Source organism: Puma concolor, chromosome B3, assembly GCF_028749965.1.
Source record: "Puma concolor isolate L17-30 chromosome B3, mPumCon1.1.hap2, whole genome shotgun sequence".
Taxonomy (NCBI): Eukaryota; Metazoa; Chordata; class Mammalia; order Carnivora; family Felidae; genus Puma; species Puma concolor.
In genome coordinates this window covers 29,260,694-29,274,838 of record NC_141672.1, presented here as the reverse complement: position 1 = coordinate 29,274,838, position 14,145 = coordinate 29,260,694, and the positions used below count along the sequence as shown (strand labels likewise).

The following is a 14,145-nucleotide window of genomic DNA, read 5'->3' as shown; positions in this document are numbered from 1 at the left end:
TTCTGTGCTGACAGCAGTCAGCCTGATGCAGGGCTCAAACTCAAGAATCACAAGATCATGACCTGAGCTGGTCAGTCGCTTAAACAACTGAGCCACCCAGGCACCCCAAAAAGAACAGTTTTTGGTAGGCATTACCTAATTATCTTTAGAAACATTTGTTAATTTATGGATTTTGAAAGGTCCATCTTCCCACACACTGAGATGATAGACATTTCCATAAACTTAATGTACACTGACATTAATTTTCAGTCTTTAATGATATCAGAAGCCATTTTTAAAAAAAAATGTATGAAAAATACAGAGAGAAAGAATATCTGAATGAGATCATATAAAATGGAGATTTAATACACTTGGGACAGAGATCACAGGATAATTATTAAGTATAAGGGAGGACAATAGTAGATATAATAATAACTAGCTGGTATATTAAATGGTTACTATTCTAGCTAGGTACTTTACGTGTATTGTTTGTTATTTAATCCTGGCCACACCCTATGAGCTAGTTACTATTATTATTCTCTTCTTATTCCTGGAAACCTGAGACTTGGAGAAGTGATTTGCCCAGAGTCAAACAGTTGTCTCATGGGACACTCTACTACCTTTTTTATGGATTAGATGGAGTATGCTTATTTCAGCCTGACTGATTGCCAGTAAATGTAGACTACAACATAGCTTTAAATTAGCTTACTTTTCTTTGCCTAGAAGAGTTTTATGTCCTTTTTATTCCATGTATACATGTTTTTAGGACAGAAGGATCCATCTATGAGAATCATAGGGATATGTATTTTAGATTAATACTAGGGAGGATTTTCTAAAAATGGGAACTATGAAAGGCTAGTCTAATGAATTAATGACATTTGAATTCGTGATACTTCTGTCTCTAGATATTTTTCTCATAGAAAGAATCCTATATTAAGTGGGAGATTGTCTGGTGTGACTTTTAAGGTCCCTTTCAATTCTAAAATATTATGTTTTTAAAGTGTAATCTCTACACCCAACGTGGGACCTGAACTCCTGAGATCAAGAGTCACACACTCCTCCAACTGAGCCAGCCAGGTGCCCCAATTCTAAAATATTATGATTCTATGAGTCTACATGTTTAAATGAAGATATTTGGCAAATATGATTATGAGAACAACTTGTCTGTTCTGGGAACTGTTGTTCATGAATAACTTTTTAGAAACTCAATACTGATCTTGTAAGTCTATAGACGATTGGTGGGAAATATGGTACTCACGGGTAGGGACATGGAATTTTCCTGTGTGTTCAGGATTAAGAAATAATGTATAACAGAAAATGTTCTTTTTATTGAGAATTTTCCAGGAATGTGCCTCAGTCACCCCCATTTCTTATTGATCTTTTTTTTTCTTTTGTTATTGTAATTATAGCTCAAGGAGAATTTAAGGAACACGGAGCGGAAACATCAGGAGACTCTTAGAAGATTGGAGGGCAAGTTTTTTGAAGAAAAGGTACAACACTTTAGTGTTAATTAAGAAATATTTTGTTTTTAAAAAGAAGAAATATTTTGTTTACTAAAACATTATAAGTATCTATATGCACTCTGAGACATGTCAACCTTTCTTTTGGTATCTTATTAGAGGATTGTTTATCAAATGACAGCAGATAAAAAAAATAGGGAAAATGAAACCTGTTCTAGATATCTCAGTGTCTAGTCAGTTAGAGATTCTTGAAATCCTAAAGAGGGATTGTTATCTTACCGAAGCTTCAGGACACAGTCCCTTCAGCTTGGTGTTCCCCTAGTGGAAGGAAAGCTGCATGTAGCACATTATATAGGGGGATGAGATGGGAGAGGTCATTCTGGTACACATGATGGTGTTTCCTTAGTCAAGCCAAGCTAAGCTAAGGGTGTTAATAAAAAGGGGGCTCAAAAATGTTCCTTAGCATATTACAAACTTCTACATTTCTCTGTGCCTCTGACATTAATTCTCCAAATCGTGGGAAGTGCATTGGAACACTTCTTTGCGAGCTTTTCAGAGGACCCATGGTTTTTCTTTAAGTCTTCTAAACTTTCCTTTAACTGTTCATTCTTAGGGAAGAATTGAACAGATTTCTTTCAGAAACTGGTAGGGATGTAGGAAGTTGAGGGTGGGGCAAATAAGTACTCATATCAGGTTTAGATAAAAAATTTGCCGTAAAAAGTGGCTCTAGATTTCCCGTTTCTGTATTAAATAACCTAGGAATGGGGCAGGAGCAGCATCTTGGTGCTTTCCTTCTCAGGCACTTCCTGGCACTGTTAGGAGTGGAAGTCCTCAGGAATGGGCTGCTCTCACTTGCCTTTTTCCCTCTATCCCACCCCCTAAGCTTGTTTGTTCTCTTCTCTGCTAAGTGCAGCATTTCCACAAACAAAGGTTAGGAGCGCTTCGTCAGATTGCAGCATACATGTCTGACAGTGCCTATATAAATAGGATTTTTATGTCTGGAAGTAGGTGGCTGCTGGCCTTTCCCTCATAGTTGCAAGATGGTTAATGCAGCTCTAAGATTTGTCTGTGTTTAAGGCAGGAAGAAGGGAAAGCTTTCCCAGAAGCTCTTAGCAGATTTTGTCTTACATCTATCTCATTGGTCAGAGCCATGTTATATTGGATGCTGGGAAAGTAAGTGTTTTTTTCCAGACACTAGTGAAAGCTGGAAAGGGAGGATGGGAATGAGTATTGGGATGGCCAGCCACAGCAGTAGCTGTCTCACTATGTTCGGTGTAAATTTCATGGTTAGGTACGAACTCCTGTGCTGGTTTGAACCCCAGTGCTGCTGGTTTATGGCAGAGGCTTTCCGGTAAGCCTTGTTTATTCGTCTCTTACTATAGTATGCTCCACCTGGTCATATAAAGGACATCCCTCAGGTTATAGGTGTTTTGTTTCCCTATTTAATCCTTTCTGTTCCTTGAACCACCAAGCCCTTTCCCAATGACATATTTTTGTACTTGGTGTTCCTTTCTGGAATGTTCTTCCTCCAGCTCTGGCTCTTCTCATTCTTAGGAGCTCAAATGTCATTTCCTCAGAAATCGATTCCTTAAACCCCAATCTAACATAATCTCCCCCAGTTACTATCTATCTCATTACTCCATTTATTACATTTACAGCATTCATCACAGTTTGTTAATTCTCTCGTTTGTTTGCTTGTTAGGGAGCAAACAAGCATCACATTGCCTGCATATGAATCTCTGCTCTGCCACTTACCAGCTATCTGATTTTGGGCAAGTCACTAACCTCTCTTTCCCTGTTTCCTCAGTCCTTGTTCTTGGTGATAATAATAGTGTCTAATTTTGAGGGTTGTTGTGATAGGTAAATAATACACATAAAGCTCTTAGAACCATGCCTGGCACATGGTAAAAGCTCAGTGCACTTTAATTATTATCGTTGTTTGGATCTCACCTAGAATACAAGGTCTGTCAGAACAGGGACCTTATCTGGTTTTTTTCACCACAGAATCTCCAGCATCTAAAAAATCTGATACAATACTAATGCTCAATAGGGATTTGTTGGATAAATAAATGACTCTAACCACATTGTATTTAGCAGAAATTTATCCCAGCTCCACTTTCCATTATTGATGTGGACTTTTTTTTTTTTCTATTTATGTGTCATATTGCTTCTTTAATGGGGAGATCAGATGGTACCCTGAGGTTCCTGTGTTCACACTATCCTCTTTGCTAGCTATTCCACCAGTACTTGGAGTTCTTCACACTAGGTCATGGGGACAGGAGCATTTTGTTTGGCATTATAAAATAAATACTTCACTTTTTGATGTGTAAATTTGTTAGAAATATAACTCTATTAAAATAGCCTACAGGCACCTGGGTGGCTCAGTTCGTTAAGCATCTGACTCTTGATTTCGGCTTAGGTCATGATCTCACAGTTAGTGAGATTCAGCCCCTTGTTGGGCTCTGCCCTGACAGCTGAAGGCCTGTCCTTCAGCCGCCTGAAGGCGGCTCTCTCTTGCCGCCACCACCCCCAAAATAAATAAGTAAACTTAAAAAAAAAGTCTGTTTTCTTTTTTAGCATCGACTAGAACAAGAGGCTGAAAAGAAGATAATAATGCTGGCAGAGAGAGCTCACCATGAAGCTATCGCGTAAGAGACTGCTGCCTCCTTTTTCTTTTTCATAGCTTTTCTTAACTTTTTGCTGGTCTGTTTTGTTCTCATCATATTGTCTTCTCCCTTCTCTCTTGGTTTGCTTTCTTCAAATTTTCTTGTTTACATTCCCTCGTTATTTCTTTCTCTTTGTGTCCCCGCCCCTTTTTCACCCACCCTTTCTGCAGCAAGGTGGTGTGGAGGAAATAACCCTGGCTTTGAAGTTAGACTTTGGTTCTCAACATGTATACCGACATGACTGTTGGAAAATTTCTTAACCTTTTTGAAATTAAATTTCTTCGTCTAAAAACGGGGTTAATCATAGCAACTGTATAGAGTTGTCATGAGGTATGTTAGTGAAAGTAACATTTAATTGTGTTAATAAATTCCGAAGTCTCAATGGTTTAGTTCTTGCTCGCTTAACAATCCAGTATAAGTCTGATCGCTCTACTTGAGTGGTGATTCAGGAACTGGGGCTGTTTCTATCTTGGACTTCTTCCATCCAGTCATATGGACAGGAGAGAGCATGGAAACCCATCTGCTCCTAACTGCCTTGGACTGGAAGTAACACGTAACTTTTCACTTTCCATTGGTGAAAACTTAGTGACATCCCCCACCTCTTTTGAGTCCCTACCATAAACTAAATATGTCGTGGTCATTATTTTTAATGTTGGGGGATAAGGCAGTCATTGTTCTAGTTTAAAACTTAAGTCTAAAACTTAACACCTGTGTTTTGGGATCATATATCTATCTATCTATTTCAGGCAACTGAACCATGCTGGAAGAGCCGTTTTTAAAGAGAATGTTTATCTCCAGAAAGCCCTCGCATACCACCTGAAGGAAGCTGAGGCTCTACAAAAAAACTCCCAGAAGTTGCAAGAGACTCAAACTTTCCTTTTACATCAGAAGGTTCCCACTCCATTTGGACTTTCTGGGTTTTTTGTTTGTTTGCTCGTTTGTTTATTTAAGGATTGGGTTGGTAAATATGAAGAATTGAGTGTAATAATGATACATGAGGACTTTGGGACCATTTTTATTCTGTCTGGATGATGTACCTTTCTTATTTGAAAGGATTAATTATGAGAATGACATAAGAAGTATTTGACTTGGGATGCCTCAGTGGCTCAGTCAGTTAAAGAGTCCAACTCCTGATTTCTGCTCAGGTCATGATCTCACAGTTCGTGGGTTCAAACCTCATATCAGGCTCTGTGCTGATAGCACGGAGCCTGCTTGGGATTCTCTGCCTCCCTCTCTCTCTCTCTCTCTCTCTCTCTCTCTGCCCCTCCCTGAGCATGTGCTCTCTCTCTGTCTCTCTCAAAAATAAATAAATAAATAAATAAATAAATAAATAAATAAATAAACAAACAAACAAACAAACATAAAAAAAGAAGTATTTGACTTGGCTTTATAAAGAATATATCAGAAACATAAATGTAAACCCTATCCTCTACTACCTTAGAATACTCATTTTACTTTGCTTAGAGTTGGTCTCTGAATTACTGGTTTGGAATAGGTTCAGCTGTAACAGCCCCGACAACAGTGGCTTTACCATGTAAGGGTTTATTCTCTCCTCTAAATGAAGTCTGGAGGTTAGCAATCCAGAGCTGGAAGGGTAGTGCCACAAAGTCAACAGAGACTCAGTTTCCTTAACTCTGCTGGGCAACGTATGGCTTACATCCCCAAAGTTACTTCATGGCCCAAAGCAGCTGCTAGATCTCTAACCATTACCCAGAAAGCAGGAAGGAAGAAGGACAGGAAGGAAAAATTATGCCCCCCCTCCCCTTTAGAAGTCTTCCTGGAAGTCCTGCAAACACTTCTACTTACATTTCATTGACCAGAACTTAGTTACATAGCTTTGCTGAACTGCAAGGGAGACTGGGAATTTTCAATTGGGCTTCCTGCCTTCCTGAAAAAAAAAAAAAAAAAAATGGAGTTTTATTACTAAGGAGGAAAGGGAAAATGGAAAAGGGATGGGCCACTAGCCTATAGGCTAGGATAGGCAACATTTTCCAGTATATAGTTGTTAATGTTTTACTGTATAATCTTATTGATTTTGAAATTACCCATTTCGATAATATAAAATATTTAAACTATTGGAATTTTAGAGAAAGGAAAGTTTCTTAATCAGCAAAATTAGTGGCCTTCACAAATCCAGAGAAGAACCCTGAGATGTTTTTTCTCTCGGTACACAGAATACCAAATATCATCATCTCAACCTGGTATCAAATTTAAGCTAATGATGTAATGGAAACTAGTGAGGAACTTTTAAGTTTTGAAATTGATTAAAGAAAATCAACTCTCTCATCTTTGTTTTTAGGAAATCAATGATCTGTTGGTTAAGGAAAAGATAATGCAGTTTACCCAGCAGAGATTACAAATCCAAACTCTTCAGAAAAAGGTGGTAAGCTTGGAGACTGCCCTGAGTTGTATGACCAGAGAGTTTGAGGCTGAAGTTCTAAAAATGCAGCGACAGGCAATGATAGAGAACCAAGCAGGTCAGGTTGAAATTGACAAGCTGCAACATCTTCTCCAGATGAAGGACAGGGAAATGAATCGAGTGAAGAAGCTGGCCAAGAACATACTGGATGAGAGAACAGAAGTGGAAAGTTTCTTTTTAGATGCTCTGCACCAAGTGAAGCAACAGATCCTACTTGGCAGGAAGCATTACAAAAAGGTAGCACAAGCTGCTTTCAATTTTAAAATGAGAGAGGCATGTGCAGGAAGAACAGAATATCCCCAGATCCGAACGTTCGATGGCAAAGAGCACAGCACCAATAGCGTAACTCAAGATCTTATGGAGGCTGAGAAATGGTACTAATCATGGCTTTAATATTTTATCCTTTGTGCAGCTATTTTTGTGCCCTTTAGAGAAATAAGCACTCTGAGGAGTTCAGTTACATAATATCTAAGTATTGAATAGATTACTCACTAAGTTACTCGAAGATAGGAACTGTCTTACCTGTCTTTATAACCCCTGTGCTTAGCACTGTGTGTGGGGCTTAGTAGGTATTCTTAGTAGATTTCCTTTTTTCAAGACAGAGACTTATTAAAGAGACTAGATCATTTGTTCCATAGACTGTCATTGTAGTATCTTTGAACATGTTCCTTTATTTTCTTTTCTGTAAATTCATTATAAAGGTGTGATCAGATTCAGGTTAAACATTTTTGATAAGCTTACTTTTACAAATATTTTGTAACGTTCCTTTCACTGAGATGAAATTCATAGATAATATCTAACTAAACATATAATTTAAGAAATCAATATAACAGTTCTTTGTAATAATTCTTTGTTGCACAGAACTGTTCTATGGGTTGGAGGACATCCAGGAGTGGGACCCCATCATTGTACTGACCAAAAGTCCTTGCAAGTTTCCAAAATACATGCTACAGATCTACTGCCACCATAATAAAGGTAGCAGGATGCTTGAGACAGTTGTAGACTTTATACAATGACTGTTCCCTGTTAGCATTTCTGTCTGTCAGTGCACTCTTAACTCCTATGAACCATAAATTAGAGTGCATTTTAAAGATTATTCTGAAAAAAAAAAAGTTTTATCTCCCAGTGCAATTAGGTTCTTCAAAGGCCTTAGCTTGAGAAACTTAAAAGGACTCCCTACTACTATGTACTGAACACCTTATTAACAGTGCTTCCAAATGTGTTTTCTGATTTATTTTTTAATGGGTTAATTAGTAGGTTCTTTTAAACTATGTATCTGTTGGGAAGGTTGGACATGGTCAGTGGCTTCTGAAAGATAAGACTGTCTTCTTCAAAATGTCCATACCATAATTTTTTAAAACCTTTTTGCCATATTTAGAAGTCTATTACTTGTATTACCAGTAATTTCTCTGTAATTTCCTCTTTTTAAAAAAATTTTATTTGAGGGGCGCCTGGGTGGCTCAGTCGGTTGAGCGTCCGACTTCAGCTCAGGTCATGATCTCACAGTCTGTGAGTTCGAGCCCCGCATGGGGCTCTGTGCTGATGGCTCAGAGCCTGGAGCCTGCTTCGGATTCTGTGTTTCCCTCTCTCTCTGCCCCTCCCCTGCTCATGCTCTGTCTCTCTCTGTCTCAAAAATAAATAAAAACATTAAGAAAAAAATTTAAAAAAAATTTATTTGAGAGAGAGAGAGAGAGAGCATGCGAGTGGGGGAGAGGGGGAGAGAGAGAGAGAGAGAGAGAGAGAGAGAGAGAGAGAATCTTAAGCAAGCTCCACGCTTAGCACAGAGCCTGATGTGGGGCTTGATCACACGACCCTGGGATCATGACCTGAACTGAAATCAAGAGCTGGATGCTCAACCAACTGAACCACCCTGGTGCCCTATCCTCTTTTTAATTTAAATTTAATGTTTTTTTTTAACGTTTATCTAACCCTAACCCTAACCCAGGTGCCCCATGTCCTTTTTTTAATTTAATACGTCAAGGGGCGCCTGGGTGGCGCAGTTGGTTAAGCGTCCGACTTCAGCCAGGTCACGATCTCACGGTCCGTGAGTTCGAGCCCCGCGTCGGGCTCTGGGCTGATGGCTCAGAGCCTGGAGCCTGTTTCCGATTCTGTGTCTCCCTCTCTCTCTGCCCCTCCCCCGTTCATGCTCTGTCTCTCTCTGTCCCAAAAATAAATAAACGTTGAAAAAAAATATTAAAAAAAAAAAAATTTAATACGTCAAGCAAGTTGAGTCCCTAGCATACATATGCCAGTCTATTTTACATTTTTTTGTCTGCAAAGTGGTATTTCAGAGAGAGGTATATAAAATGATTCTCCACATTGTTATTGCAGAAACTGGACTCTTCCTCTTCTGCCCTGTGTGACATTTTTGCTACTGAACAACTTCTCACCTTAACCTCAGTGTTCTATTGCCTGTACCAGCAGGGCAGAAATGGTGATTAAAATATTACATCATCTGCTTAAGAGGCAGATTGGGGAAGGACAATTTAAGTATATGGTGATCATAAGGCAAAACCTAAACTTTTAAAGAAAACTAACCCAACTGATGTATATGCAAAAACATTTCTTACATTGTGAAACACAGTACTCTCTACAGTGTCAGCCAGCTTTCATAAATAGTAAATAGACTACAAATCTTCTGGGAAAGTTATAGTATAGCCAAAGACCTGCCTGGAAAGCTTAGCTGCAGCCTTATTTGGAAGTCGGTAAATAGACTAGATAAGTTACGTGTTATTTTCTAAACGTACCTCTTGTCACTCTGTTTTCATAGCAAAATATCTTATACAAAAAGAAATGTTAAAAGGAATTTATCAATAATCTCACCTTGTAAACAACCAGTTTTTGTTGTATTGTTCCTTTTCTTTTTGTATCTGGATGCATGATGTTATATTACAACTTTTTGCCCTTTTGCTTAATGTTTGAGCACACATTTTTTTGTGTTATAGTTTTTCTTATTTTTATCGTAAAGACTACATAGCATTTCAGAATGGCTAGCATATTGATATCCTCTTCAACTTCGTGATTTTGTAATGGACACAGTTTGCTTTGTAGTCATCATATTTGGAAACCTCATAATAGTTATGGTTTGGAAATTTTCTTTTCTCATATTTACATATTTTAAATTTTAAAAAGGAGAGATGCTTACTTTGGCCATTTTGCCTTTGAAATTCTCCAGGACGGATATTCAAGGAAATGTGGATATTGAAGATTTGACCTGGGAGCAAAAGGAGAAAGTCTTGCGATTGCTCTTTGCAAAAATGAATGGTTTTGTTTCCAGGTAACTCCTATTTCTGTAGTGAAATACCAAGGTGTTACCAAACCTAGAAACCATATAGGAAGAATGAACTTATTCTCACTTAGAATTAAAGGAATGGGAAAGGATCAGAAAATGGAAAAGGATCATGCTGCTTAGCACCTGTCACTCCCAGAGACGAATGATGGGAGATGAATGAATGAGCACAGAAATGAAAGATTTATTAAAGGGGGGAGAAAAGAGACTGATCTTAGATGTTTAAGGTAATGCTTGCTAGGAAGGTACAGCATTGTTCAGCTGAATGAGTGGTCACTGAAGAGAAGCAAAATAATTATTAAGATTTTATTGGTAAAAAAAGATTTTATTGGTTTGCAAAAACAAGTAAGTGATTTTTAAGCTGATTATTGATTTAGAGACTCTCTAATACCAAGATAAAAGACCTAGAGAGGAAAACAAATTCACAGATACTCCAAATCATTCTTTTTAATGATTCGTTTCATTCTCTTTCTCCACTATGCTTTACTGGTACTGAACTATAAAGTGGCTAAAATAAATCAACCTCTTATTAATTGCTTGTTACATGTTTGGTACTGTGTTAGGTACTGTGAACATTTGCAGGAATTAAGAGACATTGCCTTTGATTACAGTTTCTAATCTAGTTGCCCAAACAAAACCAAACATAGCAAAGAAAAAAATCAGGTGGCACAATAAAGTATCACTGGAGTTCAGACAACATGTCAGTGTCCTACAGCAGTTAGGGAAGACTTCAGTGAAGAAGACTGAAAGAGTGTGACGCTGCCGGGTGCCTTGTAGGAGAGTGGAATAGTAGACAGAGTGGGAAGGGTACATAAGGGGCTTTGTAGACAGCCTATGCAGAAGCCCAGAGGTAGGAATAGAGGTGGGGTGTTTGAGGAACATTGAGGAAAACTTCATGGCTTGAGGAAAATGGTGGCAATGAGAGTAATTAGTAATTAGAAATAATGCTGGGGCGCCTGGGTGGTTCAGTCAGTTAAGCATCTGACTTTGGCTCAGGTCATGATCTCACAGTTCATGGGTTTGAGCCCCACATCTGGCTCTGTGCTGACAACTCAGAGCCTGGAGCCTGCTTCGGATTCTGTGTCTTCCTCTCTCTCTGCCCCTCCCCTGCTCGTGCTGTCTGTCTCTCTCTCAAATAAAAATAAACATTAAAAAACAAATTAAAAAAAAGAAACAAGGTTGGATCTATAGATTAAATTATGATGAGCCTTAAAAACCACGCCTGGGTGGCGCAGTCGGTTAAGCGTCCGACTTCAGCCAGGTCACCATCTCGCGGTCCGTGAGTTCGAGCCCCGCGTCAGGCTCTGGGTTGATGGCTCAGAGCCTGGAGCCTGTTTCCGATTCTGTGTCTCCCTCTCTCTCTGCCCCTCCCCCGTTCATGCTCTGTCTCTCTCTGTCCCAAAAATAAATAAATGTTGAAAAAAAAATTAAAAAAAAAAAACAAAAAACATGCTGAAAAACCTTAACGTATCCCACTGTTATTCTAAAGTAGTATAACATACTTTCCTTTTCTGCCTTGAAGGAATACAAGAGCGATAAGCCCTACTCTCATACTGTCTCACTGAAAGGGTTCATAAGCCACTGTTCCCAGAGCTGACCTTAACCTAATGCAGTGACACATATACATAGGATGGACTGCAGGACAAAAGTAGAGTTGGGAACCAGCAGAAGCTGCCATGTTACTCTGGACGTGCGGCAGTGGAGGGTGTGGGCAGGAGTGGAAAAGGGGAGAAACTGAGGCACTTAGGAAGGAGAGAGAGGACTTAGTGATAAAAGGCAAAAGAAATCAAGAAAACAAAGTATAAATGTTTAAGGCGTTTAGCTTAGAAGTGCACGACTGGTGGTATGAAAGGCAAGTGAAAAACCTGGAAAGCCAATGTGAAGGAAATGTTTACATTTTATTTAATCCATCCATTAATTCATGTAGCATATACATATTGAGCGCCTACTATTTATTGAGGATATAGTGTTGAGCAAATAAAGACATCATTCCTAATCTCAGGGAGTTCATCGTCTATGTGGGAAGAAAACATTATTCAAATCATCACACAAATATTAAAGGACAACTATGAGATTGGCTCAAAGAAGTGGCATACAGTGGTAAGAGAGGCTAGATTAAGGGACTATGACCCAACTGAGGAGGTCAGGAAAGTTTATGAGGAAATAAAAGCTTGAGCTGACCTCTGAAAGGTATATAGGAAGAGAGGGTAGAGGAAAAAACATTCTGGGCAGAAGAAATAGCAAGGAGTGTTTTCGATGTTGAACTGGAGATGATGGCAGTATATTGAAACGAAAAATACTCTTTGATTCGAGTACAGGTGTTTAGAGAAGGAGATTTGAGCATATTTAGTAAAAATTGGTAGTTGAGTGTAGGAGGTTGTATGAAGGTAGAAGGGTAAAGGGCCAAGGCTAGAAATAACCACAGCAGTGAATAGGAGAACAAGGAAGAGGACAGCCAAAAGAGAAGAGTTTAAAGAATTTTAGGCTAAGTGGAAGATGGAAGACTTTGAAATGGTCTTTTGTCTCTGGGAGCCTTCCAAAGAGTCTTATTTTATTTTATTTTATTTATTTTTTTTATTTAGAGGGGGAGGTAGAATCCAGACTATAGCTACAGAATGTCTGTCTCATTGTGAGTTGACTTTTCTGTGCTCCGAGAAACAACCAGAGTTCTAGGTCTCAAGTCCCATACTATGTTGTTTTCAATACTGCAGAAACGAAGAAATGTGAGTGAAATCTTTGCACCAAAGCAATGAAGTTAAATCTAGCTGCAATGGAATGATGTCTAAGCCTGTTGGAATCTCATATCAGAGCTGGTTGAAGGGAAAAGAAGATGGGAATCGAATAGTGAAATGTGTGGTGAAGATGAGATTAAATGAGAAAGCTCAAACCAGACTGGGGAGAGATTAGATGATAAATGGTCTACCAGGGCAAGCAGAGCAGTTAGGAAGTTCATTAAGAGTTCAATTGATTGTATGATTGTGAATCTAACAGTATGCTATTTTTGTGATTGGACAAAGTCAAGGAGTATAACCAATAAACTGCACTCTTTAGTGCACCAGCAACCACACTGGCTATAACTCAGGTACTAGTAGTATCCGAAGTACATTTTTAAAAATTAAATGTTTATTTATTTATTTTGAGAGTGAGAGAGACAGCGCATGTGCAAGCACATGAATGCAGGGGAGGGGCAGAGAGGAGGGAGGGAGAGAATCCCAAGCAGGCTCCACATTTAGCATGGAGCCCGATGTGGGGCTCAGCCTCATGACAGGATCATGACCTGATACCAAGAGTCAGACGCTTAACCAACTGAACCACCTAAGAACCCCCAAAGTATATTTTTCTCATGCATAATTATTAGACTATTTAATACAGTCATATTTTGAATGGGTTTATTCTGCTTTCCTATGTACCAACTTGAGGACAAGTTTTAGAAGTGGAGCATGTGTCCTTACCTGCTGGCAAATCAACCTACTATGCCTTTTTTTTTTTTTTTTAAGATTTTATTTTTATGTAATCTCTACACCTAATGTGGAGCTCAAACCCACAACCCTGAGATCAAAAGTCACATGCTCTACCAATTGAGCCAGACAGGCACCCCCCTACTGTACTTTTTATAATCCTGTTCAGCTCACTTTCCATTAGAGTATTCAATCAGTGATATGATTACTTCCTGTTCTTAAACCAAACTTGCCAAAGTATGAGGAGAAATTTTCATACTGGGTCCATCACCATTGGATATTTTTTCTATGTTCTGAGGTTCTTTTTGTGGGAAGGGAATTTCTCTGGCCATGTTTTTGGTCAGTACTCTGGTTCAGTCTTAAGCATCACCGTTAATAGCTATTGGAGGAATATCATCATCATGATTATTAGTTAAGCATTCGACTCTTGATCTTGGTATTGACTCAGGTCATGATCTCACAGTTGATAGGATTAAGCCCCGAGTCGGGCTTTGCACTCTTAGCGTGAAGCCTGCTTGGGATTCTCTCTCCCTGCCCCTCCTCTTTTCATGCACATGTGCGCATGCTCTCTCTCAAATAAATACACTTAAAAAAAAAGCACAGTTGAAATATGGGACAAGAGGAGACACTGCCTCATTGTTAACTTTTATCTACCACAGAAAATATAGCCAGAGCTCTAGGCCTTCAGTTCCAGACTATGTTGTTGCTGATGATGGAGAAACAAAGGAATTTGGGTAAGAGCTGTCTTGACAAGGTAATGAACGTGAGCCTGATCACAGTGGTGGTGGTGGACATTTTATATGTGCCAGAACTGACTGGGAGTTGTAGGACAAGTCTATTGCTCTGAACCAAGTTCCATGTATATGTGGTTGTT

The 14,145-nt window shown here is 39.0% G+C and overlaps 1 protein-coding gene and 1 long non-coding RNA gene across 7 annotated transcripts in view; one reads left to right on the top strand and one right to left on the bottom strand.

Annotated features, from left to right (window-relative positions):
* The window catches only part of BBOF1 (basal body orientation factor 1), a 48,919-nt gene that overhangs the window by 20,275 nt on the left and 14,499 nt on the right, over positions 1-14,145 (top strand). For 5 of the 6 annotated variants that reach the window (XM_086709291.1, XM_086709290.1, XM_086709287.1 and 2 more), the window contains 6 exons: positions 1,389-1,469; positions 4,017-4,087; positions 4,852-4,996; positions 6,405-6,898; positions 9,700-9,801; positions 13,931-14,005. In XM_086709291.1, coding sequence (XP_086565417.1) covers positions 1,389-1,469; positions 4,017-4,087; positions 4,852-4,996; positions 6,405-6,898; positions 9,700-9,801; positions 13,931-14,005 — 968 coding nt within the window. The remainder of the gene's footprint in view (positions 1-1,388; positions 1,470-4,016; positions 4,088-4,851; positions 4,997-6,404; positions 6,899-9,699; positions 9,802-13,930; positions 14,006-14,145) is intronic. The other variant, XM_086709289.1, reaches the window with a different exon arrangement.
* LOC147579841 (uncharacterized) lies at positions 6,008-11,029 on the bottom strand. The gene is made up of 3 exons (XR_015252202.1): positions 9,670-11,029; positions 7,047-7,206; positions 6,008-6,668 (listed from the first exon to the last, which is right to left on the bottom strand). It is a non-coding gene; the product is annotated as an uncharacterized LOC147579841 (long non-coding RNA).